This window comes from Carcharodon carcharias, chromosome 18 (genome assembly GCF_017639515.1).
Source record: "Carcharodon carcharias isolate sCarCar2 chromosome 18, sCarCar2.pri, whole genome shotgun sequence".
Classification (NCBI taxonomy): Eukaryota; Metazoa; Chordata; class Chondrichthyes; order Lamniformes; family Lamnidae; genus Carcharodon; species Carcharodon carcharias.
Genome location: NC_054484.1, coordinates 102,727,706 through 102,753,872, shown reverse-complemented (window position 1 = coordinate 102,753,872; position 26,167 = coordinate 102,727,706). Strand labels below are relative to the sequence as shown.

At 43.0% G+C, this 26,167-nt stretch overlaps 1 protein-coding gene across 5 annotated transcripts in view; it reads left to right on the top strand.

Annotated features, from left to right (window-relative positions):
- Window positions 1-4,323: 4,323 nt before the first annotated feature.
- The window catches only part of LOC121290640, a 65,209-nt gene continuing 43,365 nt past the window's right edge, over window positions 4,324-26,167 (top strand). For 3 of the 5 annotated variants that reach the window (XR_005945855.1, XM_041211352.1, XM_041211351.1), the window contains exons 1-6: window positions 4,326-4,442; window positions 16,374-16,529; window positions 18,847-19,046; window positions 21,755-21,844; window positions 23,786-23,860; window positions 25,706-25,810. Coding sequence is in view for 4 of the 5 variants with exons in the window: in XM_041211352.1 (XP_041067286.1) it covers window positions 4,427-4,442; window positions 16,374-16,529; window positions 18,847-19,046; window positions 21,755-21,844; window positions 23,786-23,860; window positions 25,706-25,810 (642 nt within the window). In the remaining variant the exon portion in view is untranslated. Of the gene's footprint in view, window positions 4,443-15,567; window positions 15,683-16,373; window positions 16,530-18,846; window positions 19,047-21,754; window positions 21,845-23,785; window positions 23,861-25,705; window positions 25,811-26,167 lie in introns of those variants that run through there. The other 2 variants (XM_041211353.1, XM_041211354.1) reach the window with 2 other exon arrangements.

Here is a 26,167-nt window from a genome sequence, read left to right as displayed (position 1 = left end):
GGCCAGCAATAGGTGGGGGCAAAGGAGAGATTGACAAAGACGTCATGAACAAAAGGACAAAGGGACTGTTAATGGTAGTGGTGAGGCTAAAAATGGTGCTGATGGTGGCTTAAAGGTAAGAAAGCAGAAAAAGCAGAAAAGGATCGAAAATGGGATAAAAGGGGGGATTAAAAATGAATCAATAAAAAAAATAAAAATAAGTAGATAAAAAAATGAATTTTGAAAAGAGGGATAAAAAAGGGGTGAAGATGGAGGAGAGAGTTCATGGTCTGAAGTTGTTAAACTCAATGTTAAGACTGACTGTCTCAGCTGTGGAGGAATGATCACTTTATACAAGGTTTCCCTAATGCATGGCCGCTTCCCTCCCTACCACCCGACACGTGCTTGTGTACTACCTTCAAACACAGGGCAGCCCATGCCCCCCTCCCAATGCGCTTCAATCACAGGGCAGCCCTTGCCCTCACCCCTAACTCATCTCAACGACAGGGCAGCCCTTGCCCTCACCCCTAACTCATCAACCGCAGGGCAGCCCTTGCCCTCAGCCCCAAGTCGCCTCAACCACAGGGCAGCCCTTGCCCTCACCCCCAAGTCACTTCAACCACAGGGCAGCCCCCATGCTTCCAACACACCTCAACCTTGAAGTGCAACAGGCAACCCGGGTGAGCGCTGTACAAAGTTGCTCTGTACTCACCTCCTAGTTCCCCTCAAAGTGCAGCCCACCAAGTACACGCCTTATATGTGCCACAGTGAAATACGTCGGCGTGACTGCAGACGATTCAGCGGGGTGTGGGAGGGTTGAGTCCAGCTTGCTGGCATTATGATGATATGCAGATGTGTTACAATGATGTTCTCGACATCCAATGGCGGGAAATGCGGCCCACCATCGACAGACAGAGCAGACAATTGTAAACTGGTTTCACAACGGCATGAAACCAATATTATGTCTTCTTGCCATATTGTCCACTCATGCCGCCAAGCATGCCCAATGGCATGGGCATGGATGATTCCGTCCCATCAGTTACATCAAACCTCCCCATCCAATCAAGAGAGGAGTCCTTTCCAATGTCTTGGCCAATATTTACCCCTCAACCAACACCTAGAAGAAGATTATCTGGTTATTGTCACATTGCTGTTTGAGAGAGTTTGCTGTGTGCAAATTGGCTGCTGCGTTTCCTGCATTACAATAGTGACATTTCTAAAAGTACTTCATTGACTGCAATGTGCATTGGGATGAACTCAGATGTTGTGAAAATGGAAGTCTTTATGATACGTCACAATCAACTTGCAACTTTTCCCGTGACTGGAAATTCCTTGCCAAATTGTAGAATTTTTTTTTTGGTAAAACAAATACCTTCATGTGACTTTTTTAACCTATCACTATCAATTTAAATGTAGCTCACAAGAATTAAAATCCCACACAGCAGCTAAGCAATCCAGATTACCTGAGACAATGCAGGATTGTTAACCAACATCTCAGCAAACATTCAGACATTGGGAACTGCGATGCACTATTCATTGGCAAAACCACAGACGATCGATTCTGGGGGGCCCCCAACTAGAGTAAGTGGTCAGCCTAACCAGCATCCCCACTGGGTTAACCCTTGGACAGGGGGAAGGGCAGAGGTCAGGCTGCTGGTGTGAGCTAATAGGCAGAATCTGGGCCTTTGTCCACTTGAGCTGGCAAAGGATAGATAAACTCAGAGGGTCAAAGGTTCATTCCAAAAGAATACAGCCTACTGGCCAGAGGAAATTTTAAGAAGGGTTTTCTAGCTTGCTTTTCTTTTGATGTTGCAGGAAGCATTCATTACAAAAGTATGTTATAGTTCAGAATGCATTACTCTGTTCAGTCACCTGCAATCAGTAAAATAAATCAACTCCTTGATTTCTCATCGGTCTCATTACAGTGATAATCAATCAGCCTTTTTGAAAGCCAGAGAAGCATTTATTGGAGGCATTTAAGAATTAGAGTATCCAGTTCATTTATCACTGAGTTTTACTGGTGCAACCCGTGGCGACACTATGATTAGGTATAGGGCTGTCAAGGTAGACTCCCCATGTTATGGGATGCAGGATCTGCCTATAAGAGAGGTCAGTGAGGCGATATCTGACAATCTATCTGTTTCAGACCTCAAATCTGTCACAGCCCATTTCTCAGGGCAACTTGTCAAAGTACTCCGGGAATGGTTTTGAAATAGCTAGAGATGGAGTTGAAAGAGACTCAGTAACATTAGTAGATTTGAAAGACAATTTATCCAACCCAGAGCATTACAGAGTAGCAACGCTGAACTCCATAGTTAAACCAGGAAGATTCTAAGTCCGAGAAAGTCATGATTTAAACTGCACAGTGCTCTGGTTGGTCTGTACCATAGATAGTGAGGGAGTGCTGTTATCAGAGAAAAAAAGTTTTGATTTGTTTGGAAAGACAAGGGAAACCTAGATTTTTCAGCCTAAAGAGGAGGCATTTCTAAATACAAGAAAAATGGTGGAGGAAAGTTTGGGATATTTTAGATTAAATTTCTAAACTTGAGGTGATAAGTTTAAATTAGACAACAGTAAATGTGAGACCGATATATCAGGAAGAATTCACATAAATGGATGGACTATCACAACTGAAATAAAAGGACTATCAGGTATTTTCTGGATAGAGGTTGGCTGAATGGTCCTTCCTCAACTGCAGTTATCCAGTGACCCTGTACTTTTCCATTGAGAAAGTAGCATGTTTATTTATTGTGAATTAAAATATGCTGATAACTATATTATTGTGATTTTGAAACCCAGAGGTCAGTATTAAAACCCCTGCTTTTTGTGATCTTTATTAATGACCTATATTTAGCTGTGCAATTTCAAAACGTGCAGGTAATACAAAGCTTGGAAGTATTTGAATTACGAGGAGGATAATGATAAGACTTTAAAGGAACATAGACAGGCTGGTGGAATGGGCAGACAGGTGACAGATGAAATTTAATGCACTGAAGTGTGAAGTGAAATATTTTAGTAGAAGAAACAAGGAAAGATAGTGGAAATTGAAGGATACAATCCTAAATGGTTGCAGGAGCAGAGGGACCTGGGGGGTATATGTGCACAAGTTGTTGAAGGTGACAGGGCAGGTATGAGAAAGTGGTTAATAAAGCATACAGGATCCTGGGTTTTATAAATTGAGACATCGAGTATGAAGGAAGGAGGTTTATTTTCAACTGGAGTATTGCATCCAGCTTTGGGCACCACACTTTAGGGAGGGTGTGACAGCATTGGAGAGAAATATTTGTGAGATTGGTACTGGGGATGAAACAGTTCAGTCGTGTGAATTGATTGGTGAAATTAGGGTTGTTCTGTTTAGAGAAAAAGTTGGGGAGAGATTTGATAGAGGTATTCAAAATTATATGGGTTCTGGACAGGGAGGGTTGGGAGAACCTTCCCATTGGTAGAAGGGTTGAGAACCAGAGGCCACTGATTTAAGGTAATTGACAAAATAAGCAATGGTGACTTGAGAAAATTTTTTTTCATGCAGCCAGTGGTTAGGGCACTGCCTGAGAATGTGGTGGTGGCGGGGTCAATTTTAGCTTTCAAAAGGGAATTGGATCATTAATAAAAAGAAAAAAAATGCAGAGCCATGGGGTAAAGGCGAGAGGGAGCTGGCACAGGCAGTAGACCAAATGCCTTATAGCTCCTTCAGAGCTGTAACCATTCTGTGATTGCACTCTGTGCAACCAACCCTCCCCTAGTCCACGTCGCAATGCGAGCTAATTTCGGCTATTTAAGATTGCTGCCGTTGAAAGGGACTCAGATCATCTTGTGCCCACATAGAATACATATTCAAGCTCGGGTTCAACAACCTGCGGCTTCCAAATATTTTAGTTATATTTGCTGGCACCACAAACGCTGTAAACGTTGGCGGCACCTTATCTGTAAAACTGATGTAAATAAGATCTGCGAACGCAATAATGCACTAAGGTTAATATAATTGATATAACTCACTGACATCAGCACAATATAAAACATATCAAATTCACATATCACTGACAGCAACGGGTGCATTGTAATGATTACTAAGCGGCGACCTTTGCTCCAAGCGTTTCTTTGCAGTGGATCAGTTGTTGATTACTCAAGAGCATTTGTAGAATGAGCAGCGCTTTATACAGGTCGCTGCGTTTCTCACTCCTGTGTAAGTGGGGGGGTTGGGGGGGGGGGCTCGGTTAGTTCTCAGCCCGTCAGATGCTGTCGGTGTGGGGAGTTAACGGCTGCGCAGTGTTGCCTTCGCGTCGCGTCGCTTGTCATTGGACGGAGTGTACAAAGGTTTTTTTTTGGGGGGGGGGTGGGTTGAGTGTCTCTCTTCCGTTAAAGCGCCATTCGAGCGGCGTCTGGAAAAGGACGGGAAACAGCACCCGGGGAGAAACTGTGCAACCAGCCCCGTCCGACCAAACTCACCATGTCGGCCACAAACGGTAAGGACATTGGTAAATTCTCCCCCTTAATTATTTCCCCTATTGCCAAAAGTGGCTTTGTTGTGCTTAGCGCACTGGGGGGGGGGGTCCAGTCTATTTGCATATGTCTCTACGTTCAGTCCAACATGAGAGGAGCCCGGAAACGGTTAAAGGGCGTTTTCTCATCATCTCGGACGCAAACGCTCAGCGCTGGAGCTGGAGCTGGGGGGAGGGTGGGGGGAGGAGGAGGAGGAAAGCCCCGGCGTCCCGCCCACGCGGGCCTCTGATTGGAGGCGCGAGCGACGCCGCGTTCCATTTCCGAACGTTGGCACCGTTCGAACGTTCGGGACTGGTCGGGTTCCAAGTCTATCATTGTGACGTCACGGCGCTTGGTGGCCCTCGCTCGAATGGAAACAATTGGAAATGTAACAATGTCGCCGGCGCGCGCTCCTTTTTCCGCTGCAAGCCATCCATTCAAACTCTGACAGCGTTTGGACATCTCTCGCATTCACTTCTTGTATTGTCAGTACGGAAATCTCCCTCGGTGCATTGACACCGCCCCCGCCAAACCCCACTTAGAGATAACATTGGGATTACACTTGCATTTTTGTGTGTGGTCAAATATGTGCGTTTCCACCCCCCCCCCCTCCCCCGCACTCTATCGGCGTCCCGATCCATTGCCTGCCCCCCCATGATCTTTGCAGCCCAGCCACATCTTCGAAGGTTTAATATGAAAAAGCAATGTGATGTCGTTTGCTCCAACGAAAAGATAGATGCGTAATCCACATTTTCATCAACTGAATAGGAGCATTCCTACAACATCGTCGGCTCCAAGCGGAAATTGTGCTTTTTTTTTCTCTATCTCTTCCACCGTTCTCCTTTAGCAGCGATTCTTTAGTTTTCTGAATTAGCATAATTAGGTTTTCTTTTCCAAATGTGAAGATACATGCAGAATAAATCTTCAGGAGTTATTTCGTTCATGATATAGGATCTTCGTTGCGTTTGTTATTTGCAACTGCGCCTAGAATTGAAAACCGACTCGACTGATCATCAACACATCGAACTTATTATAACTGGTAAATTCAAAATCATTACCCTTATTCCTGCAACATAGGTGTCCCTAACTAGAGAAACCTGCCTGTTGACGGCAAGCGTTTTGGGAAGACCTGAGGTCGTGAAAGGTGCTTTCCTCTTTTCTAGTCTTTTTTTTTCTCCTTTGTCTTTTCATCATTCGCCCCATTCTAATCTCCTTACTACAACTCTCAACATTCCACAAACTGTAATTTCCCCAGACTGGCTTTGTGAATGCCACCCGACCCCCCCACCCCCCACACATTGTACCCATCCCCTTGCCCTACAATTGGCAGCTGCCTTCCTTAAACCCCATTTCTTTAACCAGGGGTTTTCTTTGCCCCTTGGCTCAGGGTCTCTTTTAATAGTACCTCTGGGAAATGCCTCACCATATTGTTGCTACATTTAAGATGCCCTATGAATGCAAGTAGCTGTAGACTTACTCAATGAAGCTGATGTCTCCTCAATTCAGGTCAAGGGGGAGGGGGGAGCAACAGTGTTTGAAATACTGGCTGTGGCTCTCCTGAATGGCACCTAGTTCTCTGACTAGGGCAGTAATAATTGCTCCAGTTTCTGGTAAAGCTTGGGGGTCACTGAACAACTACTATGTATGCCTGGAGTCAGACTCCCCAATCCTAATGGGATGTGGGTATTGGGAGCCATGTTGCAAGCAGGGTAGTGTTCTAAACAATCTTTCATGATGCTGTTGTCTTCTGTGACAGTAATACCTCTATTAAGGGTAGGCTTTCCCAGTATTATTTCCATATGTCAGTAAAGCCAATAGGATGCAGATAGTCCTTTACTGACATTGAGGTCCAGCCAGTTAGAGCGAATTCCATGAGATTCCTGAATTCTCAGATGGCACCCAAGTGACCATACGTACATTCAGCCATTGATGAAGAGAGTATGTCAATGAGAAAGAATATACCCTCTAATATGCTGCACACCATCATGCACGTGAATACTTGTTCCCCTGGTAGTGCGATAGTGTGATCAAGGCCTTGGATTTCCTGGAACAGCATAACTTACATCCATTGGCAAGTTATGCCAAAATTTCCAAAGAATCTTATAAGCACACACCAGGAGGTAAATGCAGGTAATAAAACAACAGCAGTGGAAATCAGTATTAACAATCAGGGCCTGAGTAAAAACCAAGCATGGGCCATATTCCTTCTGTTACATCCGGGAGGCTCACCTCAAATCCATGTCTGGTCTGTATGATGCTCTGACATATGCTTTTCTGCCTTGGCCTTTTATGCTATAATTGTGACTGCGATTGGCAAACCCAGCACAAAATTGGAAGTAGTTCAGAAAGCTGACAGGGCCAGGTATAGGATGAGGAAGTAATTATCTTCCCCTCCTCTATTCCACTACCTGAACTGATCCATTTCTCCACTGAATACTATCACTAAGACTACCTATTTCCACATCCTTAACATCGCCTGACTTTACCCCTGTCTCAGCTCATTCACTGCTGAACCCTCATTCGTGCCTTTGTCGCCTCTCGACTCATCTATTCCAATGCACCCTTGGCTGGTTTCCCACATTCTACCCACCATAAACTTGAGTTCATGTAGAATTCTGTGCTTTAACTCGCAGCAAGTCCCATTCCCTCACTGGTGTGCCCACTGACCTACACTGGCTCCTGGTCAAGCAATGTCCTGATTTTAAAATTCTCATCCTTGTATTCAAGTCCTTCCATGGCCTCGCCCCTCCCTATCTCTGTAATCTCCTTCAGCTCCACAACCCTCTGAGGTATCTGTGTTCCTCTAATTCTCTACAGCAAATAATTGGGAAAGCTAATAGAATGTTATCATTTATTGTGAGGGGAATTGATTACAAAAGTAGGGAAGTTATGCTTCAGTTGTACAGGGCACTGGTGAGACCACATCTGGAGTATTGTGTACAGTATTGGTCTCCTTATTTAAGGAAAGATGTAACTGCATTAGAAGCAGTTCAGAGAAGGTTTATTAGACTAATACCAGGAATGGGTAGGTTGTCTTATGAGGAAAGGTTGGCCAGGTTAGGCTTGAATCCACTGGAATTTAGAAGAGTAAGAGGCAACTTGATCGAAAACGTTTAGATCCTGAGGAGTCTTGACAAGGTGGATGTGGAGAGGATGTTTCCTCTCGTGGGAGAATCTAGAACTATGGGTCAATGTTTAAACAGAAGGGAAACAAAAACAAAAATACCTGGAAAAACTCAGCAGATCTGGCAGCATCTGCGGAGAGGAACACAGTTAAAGTTTCGAGTCTGAATAACGCTTCAACAGAACTAAGTAAAAAAAAAAAAGTTTTTTTTTTAAACTTAGTTCTGTTGAAGGGTTTTTCGGACTCGAAACGTTAACCGTGTTCCTCTCCGCAGATGCTGCCAGACCTGCTGAGTTTTTCCAGGTATTTTTGTTTTTGTTCTGGATTTCCAGCATCCGCAGCTTTTTGCTTTTAAAAAGAAGGGGTTGCTCCTTTTAATACAGATGATAAATTTTTTTTGTCTTGAGGGTTGTGAGTCTTTGGAACTCTCCCTCAAAAGGTGGTGGAAGCAGAGTCTTTGAATATTTTTAAGGCAGAGCTAGATAGATTCTTGATTAACAATGGGGTGGAAGGTTATAGGGGTAGACAGGAATGTGGGGTTGAGAAAACAATCAGATCAGCCATGATCTTATTGAATGGCGGAGCAGGCTCGAGGGGCCGAGTGGTCTTCTCCTCATTCGTATGTTTGTAATTCTTGCCCTGATGCATTCCCTATCTTATTTGCTCCACCATTGGTAGCCATGTCTTCAGTTGCCTTGGCCCAAAGCTCTGGATTATCCTCCCTACCCCTCCTCTCTCTACCTCTCCTTTAAGACACTCAATAAAAAGCTATCTCTTTGACTAAGCTTTTGGCTTGGTGTTATACTTGGTTTTATAATGCTACTGTGAAGTGCCTTGAGACATTTCATCCATGTTAAAGGTGCTATATAATTATAAGTTGTAGTTGAGTTAATTCTACACTCAGCTCTGTCAAAGGTTCCTCCTTCAGTACTACCAAACCCCAAGGACCCTGCTTCAAGCGCCTTGAACACATCTGCATTGCTGCCAAACCATGGAAACCTCCACCAGAACAATCAAATCCCAGACTCTCAACTGCTAGGCTTCCAAACTCCACGTTCTCATCATTTCCCACCCAGCATTGATAAACTATAGGTCCACACACCCAGTGCTACCAAACCCACTATCCTTTCCCCAGATACGAAGAAGGAACTTGCATTTATATATTGCCTGTCACATTCTTACAGGAAACATTTTTTTTTGAAGTAGTTCAGTACTGTTAGGAACATAGGAACAGAAGAAGGCCATTCTGCCCATCAAGCCTGCTCCATCATTCAATACGATCATGGCTGATCGAACACTTCAATGCCTTTTACCCACACTATCCCCATAATCTTTTACATTATTGTTAATCAAAAATCTGTCAATCTCTATCTTAAACAAACTCAATGACTGGAATTCTCCAGCCCAGAGGACTATGGAAGTTCAAAGATTCAGAACCCTCTTAGTAAAGAAATTTCTCCTCATCTCAGTCCTAAGTGGCTTCCCCCTTATTTTGAAATTGTGTCCCCTGGTTCTAGACTCCTAACCAGGGGAAATATCTTACCTGCATCTACCCTGTCTATTTCTTTAGGTATTTTGTAGGTTTCAATGAGATCACCTCATTCTTTGAAACTCTAGAGAATACAAGCCCAGTTTCCCCAATCCCTCTTCATAAGACAGTCCCCCCATCTCTGAAACAAGTCTGGTGAACCTTCATTGCACCCCCTCTATGGCAACAATATCATTACTGAGGTAAGGGGACCAAAACTGCACACACTACTTTATTTGTACCCTGATGTGGCAGCCAATTTGTCCGCAGCAAGGTTCCACAAACAAAAGAAAACTCGATATTGCGGAGAAAATGTCGCTGAGATAGAAGATCAGCCTTGATCTAGTTGAATGGCGGAGCAGGTATGAGGGGCTGAATGGCCTACTCCTATTTCTTATGATCTTACTTAGCCACTGCAAATCCATGGTCCTGATCGATGTTGTGCCAAAGTACTATGTTATAAAGTAGTACATTCTCCAGCACACTGAGCACTTCATTACGTATAATTTATTTCCTTCATTATGTATAATTTATTTCCCGAATTATGTATTTTTACACAAATTTAAGTGCCATTGTTGCAATTTATTGATTTGAAATTTCATGTTCAGAAAATAGCAATAAATCACAACAGAACAGAATTGGAACGTGCAAATTAACACATAGCAATCAGCAATTTACAGAAAATAATTTATAGTGTGAAATCACATCAAATAAATTTTGAAAATCTTTTTTTAACAATCTTTCTTAGCTGAGAAACTTACTACTGGAAATTAAGTTTTAAAAATGAATAATAAAATTTGCAACAAAAATTTAGATATATGTAAGCCATGCGTTCCACCCAGGGCATCTACCTTTCTGAGGATTAATGTTCTTCCCAAAATTAAGGATGGTCTTCCCAAATCTAAGCCCATAAGTTGATGAGACAAGTGCAACACCCAGCACACACTTTTACCTCCGGTTCCCAGCATGGCACTGTCTGACTGGGAAAAAAACCTCCAGCATTCATCAGATGATTCTCTGCAGATAATCTGTACAACTCCTGAAATATAAAAACAGACAGGCTACAACAGTAATTGTGAAATATTAACAGAAAACTATGAAAGTGCTCGGCAGGTCTGGCAATGTCAGTGGAGAAGGAAATTGTATTGTGCCTCTTGTAACACTTAAGTATGAATGTGCTTGTAATTATGTGACCATTCCTGAGATCATTTTAATCAGGGTGGCTATTTAACGAATTAAAGCTAGCTGGCAAAATTGCCTTCTGGCTGACGGACTGAATTGATGTGTACCTACTTAGCAATAAAAATTGAGTGTAAAACATCTACCTCAACATAATAAATGAGCCCTTGCCAACCTTGAATTCCTGCAGTGCAAAAGTACTTTAAACAGTTCAAGAGATTGGGGAGGGTTCAAAAGTATAGAGTGGTAAAGAGAATACATTAGATTCAGGAACAGTAGCATTGGCTTTTAAGTGGATTTATTTTATTCCAAAATCTATATTTGTACAGGTACAATTTCATGTTTTATTTATTACAATTTGCATCAGTGCTTGTTTCGTAACCATCTGACTATTTTCCAATTATGTCTTCAGATGATGCAGTGCTACAACAGAGCTCCAGAAGGTTGCCCTGTACTTTTCTTCTTTTCCCAGGCAGCACCATGTGCATTGAACAACCTTAATTAGGGGGCTTGTTATCTTCAGAAATCTTTAAACGCAGTGAAGACAAGCCAATGCATGCCATAGCACCTATTATCTAGCTGCTTAAGTTAGCAACATGATTGCCTTCATTAACAAAGATGTTCCAGTGAGTTGCACAAGACTGATTCTCGTGCATTCATTTAAACAATTGCATTTGATTGGATCTTTGAAGCTCAGAAGCAGCTAAATGGGCACTGCCTCAAACAAGAAGCTTTAGCAACAGAAAGCTGCCATCATCTTTTTCAAAGGTGAACGCAATTCAGCATAGTCTTCAACTCTTTCGTAATCCAGAAGCCAATAGAGCTCTCTCAATAATTCGATTTTATCAATGAAAACATGTTTTTAAATCCCTTTTTACTATTTCCTTAGAAATCTTTCAGATAGGTAATGATTTTTGCAAATTTATCTGCGTTTATTGGGATCCAATTTTTCTTATTCATGCTTTCACCCTTTTTGATGATAAAGAGAAAAACTCAAAAATCTGGGGTTCTCAGTGTAAATTAAATGACTTTAATTTTCTGTGTAGTCAGAATTTCACAGGAATTTGTGCATTGTAGCCGTTGCACACTCTTTTAGAATCAGTCAAGTGGATATTGCATTAAATTGGTCTTTCTGTCCTTTTCTCCCCCACCCATCTGGTTGATATGCAGTGAATGAGATATGCTACGGGTAAAGCAGAAGATAGAATAACAAATTACTGTCTTGTGCCAGCATAAATTTGTAACACCGAAGTGCCCCAAATGTGTCTTTGCAAGAAGTAAATTTGATCTTAACCCAGTGAGTGAATTGCTGCACTCATGCTGTTTTTAAACGTAGTAAACAGTTATCCATTTGTGTGTTGATGATTAATTGCTGAAGGATTTCATTAAAGGTTGTGCCAGCAAAACACCCTCCCAAAAGCTCCAGCAAAAACAGGCATTTTCCAAATAATAAGCCAATTTTAAAAATACATATTTTATCTTGCACAAAAGGCAGTACACTATGATACAGTGGGTTAAGCCACTATTGACCCTTCGTTTCTGGCATCTCATTCAAATTCTGCCCAATCCAACCTGTAACTGAAGTCTCTTCCACAAAAACTATCTTGGACAATGTCAGACTAGAGGTTTATATGTAAGATATATCAAATGTTACAGCACAGAAACAGGTCATTTGGCCTGTCAATTCAATGCCTTTTCCACATGAGCCATTCAGTCTAATCCCATCCTCCTGGCCACTTCACGATTCTTTTTATACTCTTCATTTAATAAACCACTATCTACTTCCCTTTTTAAACTAGCTTACAGACTATGCTTCAATAATGGAATTTGAAACAGTATCTGTACCTTATGTTGCAACTCGTGTCAAAATATTCAGAATCAGAGATGTTATGCTGTTTTGTTATTTTGTTATGCATGTTTCTTTGGAAGGAGGAAATTTTGAATTAAGAGTGTCATAATTGACTAGTTTCATGGTTTATATTAATATTTTAGAGGCAACTTTTGGTTTTGGGGAGATTAAGTTTGTATGGATACGGTAGTTAAATGGACTTTAGAACTTGCCAGATCAGCTCAAATAATGCCAATTGAGAGAGTAGCCTATGTTTAATTAATAAAGCCAGGGTTGTAAGTAACAAAATTTAAAACAATGGGTGACCCACCTCTCAGCTTGGTGGGGACAGGAGGCCCACAGCTATTTCAATATGGGATTTAAATTATTGATGTAGTGCCCAGATTAAAGAAAGCAAAAACACATTTGTAATCCAGGGGATTTCTCAGTGGAGCCAGCAAGTCTGAAAAGGGGGCCATTAACTGCGTTAGGTATAAATTATTCATGTGAATCTCAGAATCAAAGGGTTGCTTTGAAGGTAAAAGATAAATTAATTTAAATTTCTGTTTGGAACAACTCCAATATGTCATATTGCCATGGGGACAGATTGTAGGGGACTGTGCTTTTTTGCGGCTTTTATCTGGGTGTTTTTCTCCAAGCAGTTCAGCTTGGAGAAACCAAAAGGTTTGGACTTGGAGCTGGAAGCAACCAAGTTGGTGTTTAAGCCCTGAGATCAGAAGGCAAAGTGAAATAAATTGCCAAGAGCTGTGGAACAGCGGTGCACCAGGAGAAATAGTGCTAATAGAAACCAGAAGTATTTCTAATTTTCTGTTTAAGTCACTGTGCAGGGATTATAAGTGAAGTTCAGGCTTGGCCTGAAAAGCTCCAGACTTTATAAGGCAGCTGTGGAAAAGTTTGGAGTTGGTCGCAAGAAAGTGGATAATCTTCAGAAACCTGATAACTGGCCAGAGAGAAGTCTGAGTAAAGTCATAGGGGGACAGGGAAGATTCAGTTGAGGATTTTAGTCTGAAGTTTATGATCGTGTTTCATTGTGCTGTTTAATGTATAAGTAATCACCAAAGATGGTGTTTATTTAGTAGCCTTTGCTTTACTTGATCCTTGTACAGTAAAATTCATTTTGTTTTAAATGGTAGAACCTTGCAACTTCATTCTTTCAGTAAATAGCAGGGATTTTGAATTTCTCTTTAAATGTTAACTGTCTCTATGGGGATCAAAACAGGAATCTGAAGGAAACGAGAAAAATTTGAACTGTTCACTCTTTTTAAAGGATTCAATTACTAGGGGACGCAAAAAAAAATTAGTGAGTTAGGAGTGACAAAGCAATCCAGGCCAAAGCCTTTCAGTCGTGGATGAGGAATAACACAGACCATAAAAGCAGAATATATAGCTGGGTTCAAGAGCTAATTAGATGTCTTTCTAGAGAGAGGGAATTAACAGTGTGGTGGAAAGAGCTAATATTTTAAGACACGTGGGTAGATATTTTTGGGTGGCAGTGCTTCCCACCCTGTCACCTGAAGAGTCGATGAGGATTACATCCCCACTGATGTCAGCTTCACCGCAGCTGTTTAACATGCTGAGGATTAATTGGCTGTCGGCGAGATTTCTGCCTCAGAGAGCTGTTAGAGCTGTTGGACCAATCTGATCCTCACCGAGAGTGGCGGCCACTGCTGGGACCACAAACAATCCCCAGATTCTAGGCCCCAGAGCCAGGGTGCTGGTAATTGTGGCCCAGGGGCTGGGGGTCTTGATGGAAAGCCCAGTGGTGGGGGTAGGGGGTAGTGGAGAGAGCACCCAGGGGTGAGAGGAGGATCTTGGACCACCTGTCCAATGTGGAAAGAGACCAGTGACAGAGGGGCCCCCCCCACCACACTTTCTGAGCCAGGTGACCTGCTGGGGTTCTTCATGCCCCTCCCTCCTTCCCTCCACCATCCCTGACCTTCTCCCACTGGCCCCAATATTGTGGCCTGGCAGGAAGCGGCTATTAATTAGCCGCTTAAGGGCAAACTGTCCTAGGCCTTGCCCACCCCAGTAAAATTGTGGATAGGTCCGAGGGGGGTGGGCGGCGGGAAGGTCACCTAGAGAATTTTCCAGGTTCCCCCACCTGCAAAGGCCACTTACGAGCAATGACAAATCGTTAAATACCCTCTGGTCCATCCATCCTATCTCATGCAATTGTGGTATCTTGTTATAGCACAACCAATGCACTTTCCAGCTCATCTGGAACCAGGAGCTAGATTTTCGCCATTGAGGCAGGAAGCTAGAGTCATGACATTTCCCGATTCACAGACCTGTCTCCGTATAATGGACACCTCATGCACTATTTTCACTTGGGGAAGCAGGGGGTGGGGGCAAATCAGGCTACCAACCCCAGAAGCAATTCTGTATGCCCACTCTGTCCACTATATAGCAGGCCTTAAAATGCACTTACAAAAACAGCCATTATAGTATCAATAACAAGCTTTGCCTCACTTCACACCTCTTCATCTTGATCAAATAAACAAAGACGTTGAAAGAAACTGTTCAAAGAAAGAATAACTTATTGTAACCTCATAAAGATGTCAATCAAAGCAAACACTCTACTTCAGCCGGGGAAACAGACACCCTGCTGAATTAATCCATTGGTGAGTTTTGGAGCTCAGCCAAACATTTGTAATAGGGCCATCTGGAGAAATGGATTCTGGCTATTTGTTTCTGTCGATACAGTTCCAAGCACTGTTTTGAATGCATAATAGCACATTCCCCAATGGGAAAACTACTCTAATGCATTTCAACACTTTCAGATCACTGAGCCCTATTTTCAGTCACTGCAGTTACAATACAGCGTCTAACGTTTGAACCTGAAAGAACAGTTTTTTTGAATTTTAAAGCCTGTCAATTGAATTCCAGGAGCGCATGACTTTTTCTCATGTTCTCGACTTGGTATCTGGGATTCCCCATGGCTTATGACTCCGAGGTGCCATGAACCATGTATTCTTATAGAAAGGGCTGGACTCCACAAAAATTCTGAGGGTTGGGAGGAGGCGGGCTAGACCATCTGGCCCTGCAGTGGAGCCAGCAATGCCCTTGGGCTACCCGCACCCTGTCCAGCGCCTGCAAAAATTGCCAGAAATTGAAATGGGGGCCGGAATCTCAGAATCAGGTGCCATCCACCATTTTTAAAAGGTTTCCGACTTGTGAAAACCCAGGCCCGAATATCCAATGGCTGAAAGTGACCTAATCAAAAGTAGAATTGAGCAGTGAGTAACCAGCGGAAAACCAAGTGATTAAGTCAGTAGATTTTTTTTATCAAAGGCGGAGATTGTAAAACTAGCAACAGACCATGGCAGCCTGAACTTGCTCAGAGTGGCACTCAGAACCTGATTGCCACTCCATTCCTAGTTTCTAACCTGATTTTTCTTCCATCCTGTCCTGCCCGACCTTCCAACTCAGGCCGGGAGAGATCCGGATAGCGCAATGCATCTCCAGGGCCTAGCGTCAAGAGCAGCTCAGTCAAAGAGAAGGAGGCCACACCCCTTTTTTTAGGAACCTACCTGCTGTAAACTAGGTAGGTTTACCTGTAAGTGGGGGTGGTGGGGGGTGGGTTCTGCCTGGGTTGGGGGGGAGGAGATGTTCGGGTCAGGCTGGGCTGGGTCTGGCAGGGGGAGGGGGGTGTGGTTTTGGATCAGGCTGGGCCTAGGGGGTGCGGGAAGTGGGAGGGGGCTTCGGATGGGTTGGGCCTGGGGCGGGGGCTGGGACTGGGGGTTCCTGGCTGGACCTGGGTGGGGGTCAGGAAACTGGTCAAGCAGGGCCAGGCCTAGGGGGTGGGGGGTGTGTCGGGCTGGGGTGGGTTGGGGGAGTTAGTTTTCTATCCATTTTACTCCAACAACTGAAAACCTAAAGAAATGTTACTGTCATTTAGTTCAATGTCCTGGGAGGAGTGCCTTGCATCCTTATTTGAAGTACAACTTTTGACCTAGCTTTCTATCAAAGGAATTTTCCATTTAGAGCGGTTCAAGGCATTCTAAGTTGAACAAGAAAGGGTTGGCACAAAGCCTGTTAGTCTGAAGTACGCACTTCATGTACATGTTTATTATAGGCATAGTGGTAAGAATCTTGCCAGTTTTGTTTTTGAATTACATTCCTGGATTCTGTAAACATAGTGTATTATACAGAAACAAATGGAACAATTTAAAATAGTTGTCACAGCACACTGTTCCGTCTTTATTGGTGGTGTGTTTTTTTTTACTTTGCTGCAGATTCATACCTTAGGGTTAAAGTGGAAGATGATGCAGAAGCTGTGATCTTTAATGGAGCCGAAATGGTGGACATTCAGAACGGTTCATCGTCCCTTACTACTGAAGATCAGTCACAAGCAAACAACCAAAAAAGATATCTAGCTGCTGTAGTTTATGGTAAATAAAAATGTTGATTTACAATCATGGCTTTAATGCTAAAAAATTGTTCCTCTTTGTTGAAGAGGAATACATTCTTTGATGGTGTCATATTTACAAGAACCTAAGAAATAGCCACTTACAGTCACAGTCATAGAAGGAAGCCATTCGGCCTATTAAGTCCATGCCGTTCTTCTGCAGAGCAAACTAATCAGTCACATTCACTGCTCTAACCCCGTGGCCCTGCAAGTTTCAAGTGCCTATCCGATTTCCTTTTGAAATCATTGATAGTCTCTGCTTCCACCGGCCTCCTAGACAGAGAGTTCCATGTCATTACTACTCACTGCATAAAAAAAGTTCTTTCTCACATCACCCCCCACATACCGCAACTCTTGTCCAATACCTTAAATTTGTGTCCCCTAGTCCTTATGCCATCAGTTCATTTGAACAGTTTTTCCTTGTCTACTTTAGATTGTTCCTTGCTCTTCTGCATTACTAGTCTAAACCTTTTGATACAATGATCACTCTTACCTAAGTGTTCCTCCATTTGCTTCATTAGCCCAACTCATTTCCAAGTACCAGATTCAGCAATGTCTTGTTTGTAGATGAGCCAAGAATATACTGGTCAAGGATGTGCTCCTGAACACAATCCATAAATTCCTTACCCTTTGATGTTTGGATATACGCCCCCCCAAATATCACCACTTTTGCACAACTCTGTGATGTCCCAATAGATTTGCTCCTCTACCCCCTCATCATTTGGAGGCCTATAGAATACTTCCAGTAGTGTGGTCTCCCTCTCTTTGCTTCTCAACTCTAACTGAATGGATTCTGTCCTAGCCCCCTTAAAGACACCCTCTCTTCCAACCAATGTCTTCCCTAATCAGTACTGCCACCCTTCGCCCTTTTTTCCTTCCCTAACTTTTCCAAACACGTTAAGTCCTTGGATATTAAGCACCCACTCCTCACCAATTTTAAGCCACATTTCCATTATTGCCACTATGTCAGATTCCCTTACGACTATTTATGCTTGTAGGACATCAATGTTCTTCACCACAATGTTTTTACATACATGCATTTGTATTGCTCATAGTTGGACCATTTGAAGCTCATCTTTCCATTATTGTAATTGGCTGCAATTCATATCTTACAGCTGTTGCCTCCACTAGTTTAACAATCATTTATCTTTGAATAAGCAATTTTTCTAATATATTTAATATGCAATTTTCACTCATTTTAGATTAATCCCCGCCCTGCCACCCAAAGAGTCAGTCAGGAATGCACCCCCATCTATGCCAGTTGCCCCACAGCCATTTAACTCTCCGGGGAGCAGTAATTGGCTGGAAGTGAGACTTCTGCCCCTCACTCAGAAGGAAGTCCTTCCTCAGAGAGCTGTCAGCCATCTGATTGGTTGGCAGCTCTGTAGTCCCAGCGCCACTGGGAGTGGTGGCCACTGCTGAGACTACAAGTGGACCCAACAGTGTTAAGTGCTGGAACCCAACAAGCCAGGCAGGTGCAGCGTTTCACAGATGGGAGTGGAGGCCCAGAGAGTGGGCAGTGGGGGTTGTGTTGGAAATGCCAGGCGGGGAGGGAGTACCGGAGGTGGGGTGGGAGTGGGTGGAGACAGACCTTGGGGAGGGAGACCAATCTAGAATGGAAGCCAATAATGGAGGCACCCACCCCTTCTACTGCCTCCATCCCCCCTTCCCCCATATTCCCCATCCCTCCGACTGCCCCTCCCCACTCCTCTCCGAAACTTTCCCACCCAAGGCTAAGCAGAGTGATTCCGCCAGGCTTTGCCCTCATTCTTGAGCTGCTCCCACCACCAAAATATTGCAGCCAAGGGGAAGCAGCCCTTAAGTGATCAATAATTGGCCACTTGAGGGCCTCAATTAAGGTGAGGGTGCATGGCTGGCCTAGGCCTTGCCCAGCCCCCACCCCCCTCCCCCCCACCCCGACACATGCAAACCCACAGAGGGGGACTGTAAAATTCTGACTGTATTATCTTTAACTTCTTTTGTGAGGCACAGTTGAACCATTTTTCACATGGAATTATTTTTGCTGTTCCCTATTGATGCTTGGCGACCAAAACTGGACACAGTATTTCAGCTATGCTCTGACCGCTGCATTGCGAAGCCTCAGCTAACCGCTGTGCACTCCAGTGTTCTGCCAGTGCACCCACCTCCGCACTCTGCCAGCCTTTTCAATTTGCATTGAGAACTGGCGTGAAGCTTTGTTGGCTTTTGGTATGTCACTTTTTTTTTTAAAAAAGTTGTATTTATAGGTTTTTTTTAAAAAAGTTTTGTCTGTTTTGCTTTTCCCATTCTCTGATTTTCAGTACAGAAATCAGGAGCAGAAGGCTCACCCAGTGCTTCAGGTATGAATACCAATGAGGCAGCAGCAAACCTGCCACAAGAGTGCCTACCGAACAGAAATGACATTTCATCTAGTACCGTATCGCACGAGACTAGACACAGGGCTGGAGAATACACTTACACTTACAGACCAAAAAGAAGGAAGATCACAATCCATAATGCAGTAGGTATTGCTACAAAGCTCAAGAATAAAAATGTTTGGGGAGAAATAAAATGACAGGGCTCTTAATTCAAATTATTAAACAGTTCAAAAAAAATCACCACTGAATTTATACTTTGCTGTTTGCGGGTGTTTGGTTCCTATTTTGCTCGTGCTGCCTATTTGTTGACCAAATCTGTCCTTTTGGAAGGGAACTGTTACTCGAGGAGTTCACCTGAGGGCCTCGAGCACACAAGATGGTTGTGCTGTTGTTCGACTGTGTTGCTTCACGCGGGGACAGAATACTGCACTATGTATAACTCAGTTGTGGACATATGACCACAGAGGGGAATCTAGTATTCATTTATTTTTTTTCTATTCTTTCATGGGATGTGGGCATCTCTGGCAAGGCCAGCATTTGTTGCCCATCCCTAATTGCCCTTGAACTGAGCCAAAAACAGAAAATGCTGGAAAAACTCAGCAGATCTAACAGCATCTGTGAAGAGAAAAAAGAGTTAAAGTTTCGAGTTCGTATGACTCTTCTTCAGAGCTAAAGAGAAGTAAAAATGTGACGAAATTTACACTGTTTAAGGTGGGGGGGTGGGGTGCAGGTGAAGCTGGATAGAAGGCTAGCGATAGGTGGGGGCAAAGGAGAGATTGACAAAGATGTCATGAACAAAAGGACAAAGTGGGTGTTAATGGTGGTGGTATGGGCTAAAGGAGGTGCTGATGGTGGCATTAAGGTCAGAAAGCAGAATGTGATGATGGCAGGACAAGGGTAAGCACTCTGGAAAGAACAACATGAACAAGTGACCGATGGCCCTGGTGGGGGTGGGGTGGAGTGGGTGGAAGGGACGGTGGTAGGGAAAAAAAATTGAAAATAGGATAAAAGGCGGGGATAAAACATTGAATAAAAATGAAAATAAATTAAAAAAAATAAGTGGATAAAAAAATGAATATTGAAAAAAGGGTGAGCGGCTTGAACTGAGTGGCTTTCTTGGCCATTTCAGAGGGAAGTTAAGAGTCAACCTGAAGTTGCATGTAAGCCAGACCAGGTGAGGATGATAAATTTAAAAGACATTAATGAACCAGATGGGTTTTTGCGATGATCAATGACGATCAATGCATGCGTCCCGACATCATCATACACATGAGCAACATTGAGATCGGTGGACGTGCCTGCCGACAATTAAAGGGCCAATTGAGACCATTAAACACCCTATTGTCCACAATTTCATGTTGCCTGTGCAATTTCTTGCTCGCGCAGGCGGGAAGCCTGTTTGTAATGAAACCTCAGCCAAGGGCGGGATGAAATGTCCAGGGTGAAATATAATTTAAAAAAAAAATCTGGGACTTATGTTTTTTTGAGCTGTCAGGAGCTTAAATGTGTTGCATCGACACAGTTTGGTGCATTTTTTTTTTGTCATTTAATCTGTACAAGTCTGCAGCTCCCTGAGGGAGCTCCGCAGCAGCTGTCTGCCTTCAGGGAGCTTGCTAGAAACGCCCACCCACACCCTCACTTTTATTGGCGCCTGCCTCCGTCAGCTGTGCCGAGGCATTCTCAGCACATGTTTCACACTAGCTGGCCAACTGTGGGCGGAAGCGCATTTCGCATCTGCTTCCAGGCCTGCCAACTTGGCACGCACGCCTAGCATGAAATTCAGGCCTATGTGTTGGAACGGTGTTTCTCTCTTCGCTTTTTGAAAGGCAGCTTTAACCCACTTAAAACAAGTGGTTTAACACAGGAAAGTCCTACAGGCTCTGCGTTCGCACACTGTTATTGTCAACGGTATCTTCTATCTTTTAGTGTTTGTATAAAATAATGAGGTTGAATCCTGCAGTGGTGTACAATCCAAGCTGCCAGACTTGTATGATACACTTGTGCCTCTTTGCCTCACTGCACTATTGCCGATTTTAGTACTGCACCAAAGTGAATGAAGTGGCATAGTGCCTTTGGAGGCACTGAATCCCGCTTAACGTCACAGTGCTTTGGGCACAATTTTAATTGCAGCCTCCGGAGACAGAGGGTAACTTTTCTTTTTGGACGTTCCATCCATTTAGTACTTCTGTATGGTGCAGAAATACAGCTAATCAGCTACTGGCCAATGCAGATGTTTTGCAGCTGTCAAAGGGTTCCCAAGTCGCAACTTTCCAACAGTGGTGCACCAGCTCCTTGAAGTCAATTTGTAATGTAAAATGAGTAGAATTTTACTTACCTCAGAGAGGGATGCCTAGGTGAGGCACCCCTTGTGGATCAACAAAAAGCCCACTTCCGCTTATCATTCCATGATCAATGGTGGTCTTTTTTCCCAAGTGAAGGGAACTGAGAATTAAATAATTTTCACCTTTTTAATGGGGATTGAAAGCCCAAAATCATAACACTAATTATAAGGAAGAATCCATCAGTGGTGACAGCTTGGAGATTCAGAGCTCTATAAGTTTTTGCTAACAAATCCTGATTTTAAACAAATATCAAGGCACGTCACCGAGCTCCATACACAGCACGAGTGCACAATAATTATAATAACTCAAAGTAATTATGGTTAGAGATTAGTATCATGCTTACATTGTAATTATTGCTATATTTTATGTTCATGTCCATGCTACTTTCGCTTTATGGCTGGATAGAATAACCTTTGACTCATCTAATGATAATGGTACAAAGAGATCGGCTTTTAACTGGTTCCTCTGTACCCACTGCTGAGCACTTTGTGTGTGTAAATTATCTACAGCCTCAGATGAGAACCAGAGACACTGGAGATTATGCAGACTATGAAGAAAATGGTGACTTTGTTTATGACTACAGTGCTGACTATGAATGTGTAAGTAATTCTAGTTGAACATTCCCTGAGCTTCTGTCAAACGTTATTAGATGTATTCTCTATCTCACTTAGTGTGTGTTCATAACACAAATTTTTTAAAAATACCCTAGTTAAAAAATAGAAAATATTAATATCATGTCTAGCTTACCTTTAAACATAGAATTTTTAAAAATGGTTTTGGTAGATTCAGCTATTTTATTTAAGTTCAAAGATTTTGCTACACCATTGAAAAACCTCCATGTTGCACATTCTCCTTGGATCTGAGAGCAGTGAGTGAGGTACTTACTGCTTTGAAACAAGCCACCTTGGAGAGGTGCACAGTATTAATGCACAATAGCAGGATGCAGTGGTTTACTCCCCTCCTTCAGTGCCTTTCTGCTTCTGCACAGGTTGCGCTGAAAACTTGCCCTGTGATGAATCAACTTGGGGAACACATGTCCCACTACCACTTACGAGTAACGTTTTTGTGCATCAGTCTGCTGTGATGCAAGCTGTCAATTTTTTTTAAAAATTGCTTTAAGGAGTGGCTGCGGAATTATGCAATTTTGTGACTCAACAAATGATTACATTTTGAAGGTCCTGGAAGACATACCTCTTGACTGTTACATGCCCTTTGATGGTTTCAGTCATTGTTTTCAATGTTCTTTTTGGAAAATGCTCTTTAGGAACTTGAAAATTGTAGTGAGTAAACTGAGGGACACTTAATCCAATTACCTCCATGCCCCATGTGGAAAATGTCGTAATTCCCAAAATGACTGGAGTTTCTGTATGTCAGCCAAACTGCAATTTTAGTGCTTTGTATATGCTGCCAAAAACTGTTTATCGTCGCATTTTTATCATGTTGTACAACCTGTTCAGCAGGGCAAACAGATCAAGTGGTTCCAGGGCAGTGTTCACCATGCTCTTGGACTGGCAGCCAAGACGGACATTATCAGTTCATGTTGACACATAAGTGAATTGAAGTTCAACTCTGTGTAGATTCCTAAAGACGGATTTTGCAATCCCGAAACAGGACCAAATGGAGGCGGATTAGTCAAAAAAATAGCCACTGAGTGCCACGAGCAGAAGCTCCACCTCAATTTCTGCCAGTGGTCATTTTGCGGGGCAGAGCTTTCAGGATTTCCACTGGGGTGACAGGCTTTGGAAGCCCTCTGCAACCTCACTGAGTGAGAAGAGACAAGAACAGCCATTGAGGCAGGAAAGAAGGCCAGGAAATTTCTTGAAAGGCAAGTTAGAGGATTTTTAGGGTCATGACTGTGACATTGGAGGTAAATGAACATTGGAGGGAGGTTAGTAAGGGACGGAGTAGAGGCAAGGGGATCAAATTTTGGATAGGCATTGATTTTGATGGGCCCTATGTCAGAGGTCCCAGGAGGTTCATATCTGCATTTTTAAGTGCTGGCAACTGAGGCTCTGACCTTGCCGGCACATATAAGGGATCATCAGAAGGCTAGAAGAAATGGTGGCTGAGGTGGGCCTTTCAATGGGTCCGCTCTGTGGCCTTCCCGCCTTGGATCTGCCAACTGAGATGGCAAACTCCCCCCACCCCGACACAAAGTGGGGTCTTCTGCCGGAAAAATCCCGTTTCCCAGTACGTGGTGGGAGACAAGATGGTGACTGCAAGATTAGTCCCACCTCCCGGTTCCCGCCTCGGACATGAAACCCTGGCCCCTAGCCTCTATTTGCCTCCTCTCATATAACACAGTCACGACCTGGAACTTCTGTATAGTAACTGATGGGCAAAATCCCCAACTCTGCTGCTTTGCACCGATTGCTATTTGGTATCTTAGGAAATCTGGAAAATTGATTGAAAGAAATGAAGAATTTATATTTGTGCTTCACATCCAGCTGTCTGAAAATTAAATGTACTCAGACAGCAAAGCTCACAACACTTACATTTTGTGTAATTACAGTGAAGCAATCCATCTTCTTTCTACACAGGCCAGTGATATGTCAGAAGGTTCGTATGTTACAGATCAGCAGAGGACTCTGGTGGAGGTTCTGAATTACTGCCAGGTAATAGCTAGCTCTGTGACCTTCTAAATTGGTTGTGCAGTTCTTTAAATATTCTAGCAAAATGAACCCTTCTCCTATCCCCAACATGAAAAATAAAACATGAGTCTGAAAGGTTCAAAACCTACTTTGAGCACACGGGCTTGGATTTCTGTGAGCTTCCTCCCGATTGTTTACCAAAATTGTGACAGAAGATTGCAGAGAACTGTGACCTTCTAGACAGTCAGGCAGTGAAATGTAGAACTGGAGCCTAATCTTTACACGTTTCTAAGCTTTTATTTACAGAGACACACGTTCCAAACATGCAGCTCCAAACTTAATGAGCACAGTTTCAGTCTGCTCCCATAGATTGGAGCACAAGTGAATCCCTGAATACAATTAAATAACCAATTAATACAAAATTGACAGAACCCCACAGTCGCTTTAGAATAGAATATAGAAAATCTGCTAGCACAAACCGGTTGGGTTGAATGGCCTTCTTCTGTGCAGTAAATTCTATGTAATAATTAGGGGGTTGAAATTCATCTCCAGGAAGGGAACAGTGTGCTTGTATTAGATCAGCCAGCCATTATACGCAGCGTCTTAAATTCAGTTCCATAATGGAATTAAATATCGGGCACTTCATAACAGGCAGCCAACCTGACACTGCCTACTTTGTGCTGCTGTCTTAAACTAATTTCTACTCCATTTTTTTTTTGGATTGTGTCCCTCCCTCCCGTCTCAGTATGCCACAGCCCCAGTTTCTCTCACGAGCCCTTCTGTGGCCTTTCCATCTGAGGTTACATACCCATTAGTGCCAATTTCCTAGGCAGTGGGCTGCACCTGTCCAAGCTCATTTCACACAGGACACTTACAGCCATCAGATAGAGCAGGCTTTCATTCCATCAGCCAGGACTGGATGTGACCCCAGACACCAGTGATGAAAGGCCAGTGTCTAACTCATTGTAGACACCTCCATCCCCATCTGATGTCACTTAGCTTCCGATTGGATCAAAGATACAGCTCTTATATTTCAGGAAGTAAGCCTATTTTTTCTACCATGAAGGAAATAAGACCCAACTGTGTTGCCAACGAAAAAGGAAATTCAGTGCTATGTTAAGATTGAACTCCCTCTCTTCTTGCACCTCAACAATACCTCCCTGCCATTGGCACATGTAAACATGGAATCATATAATGTTACAGCACAGAGCAGATCTCTTCATGTTTGCACTGGAGAATTTCTCCCCAAGCCATCTAGTCTATTCCTATTTTCTTGCATTCCCAACGTACCCTGTAATATTTTCCTTTTTCTCACAGTATCTGATTCCCTTTAAAAGAATTTGAGCTGTGCTACAGCTCACTATTGGAGCAGAGAATTCCACATTCGAACTGTCCTCTGCATAAGGAACTTTCAAGTCTCCCTTCATAACTGTTACCCCTTAACCCTGGCAACAGCTTATGAGTTTCCATTACCTTTATAACTTAATATCAGAATATCCCAAACTGAGCCCAATAACCAGAGCAGATAAATCATTTGCTGATTTTTGGTTTTTTTTAATATACCATGATACATAAACTGAAGTTACCACACTTTGTAACAGCTCCAGTTATCATCAGCAAAAATGATCTTTCCAACTGTTTCTTTAATCTTCTATATTTACCAATGCAAGCTGCCTCTAAATGCACTTTTTATGTTCTTTGGTTTGGTTTGTAGACTTGTAGCTTTGTACATTTGATGTAAGTGGTGTTTGAACAGCTGCAGGTTCAATTTTTGCTTTCTGCATTTTACAACAGAATAAAACATCAAGCACTTTTAGCTACTTGGAACTACTGTGTACTTTGATCTCTGTGTCTTCCTTTCTCTGTCAGGTAATGTATGCTGCTATCCAGAGACTGGATAAGAAATTTGATGTCCTGCATCGTAGGGTCACTGAGATGCATCAGGGAAGAATGAAACCTATGTTTTTTAAACCGGTAAGTATTGCTGTAATCCAGGCAACAGGATTAAAGTGTGGTGCATTCACAGTCGAACTAGGCTATTACTAGATAAAAAAAATCAGATGCTTTGTGGGTCAGCTTATGTTGGAAATAGAATTGAATCTTCACAAAACTTGCTTCAAGTACTTTGACTTAAACCTAAATTAAAGTACAAGTTTCTAAGTGTGTTATGTTGATCTGCGTAATTTTTATTTTCAATTTTTGGAATGTGGGCGTCACTGGCAAGGCCAGCATTTGTTGCCCATCCTTAACTGGCCTTATGGCTGAGCAAGCCACTCGGTTTATCAGAGGGCAGTTAAGAGTCAACCACATTGCTGTGGACCTGGAGTCACA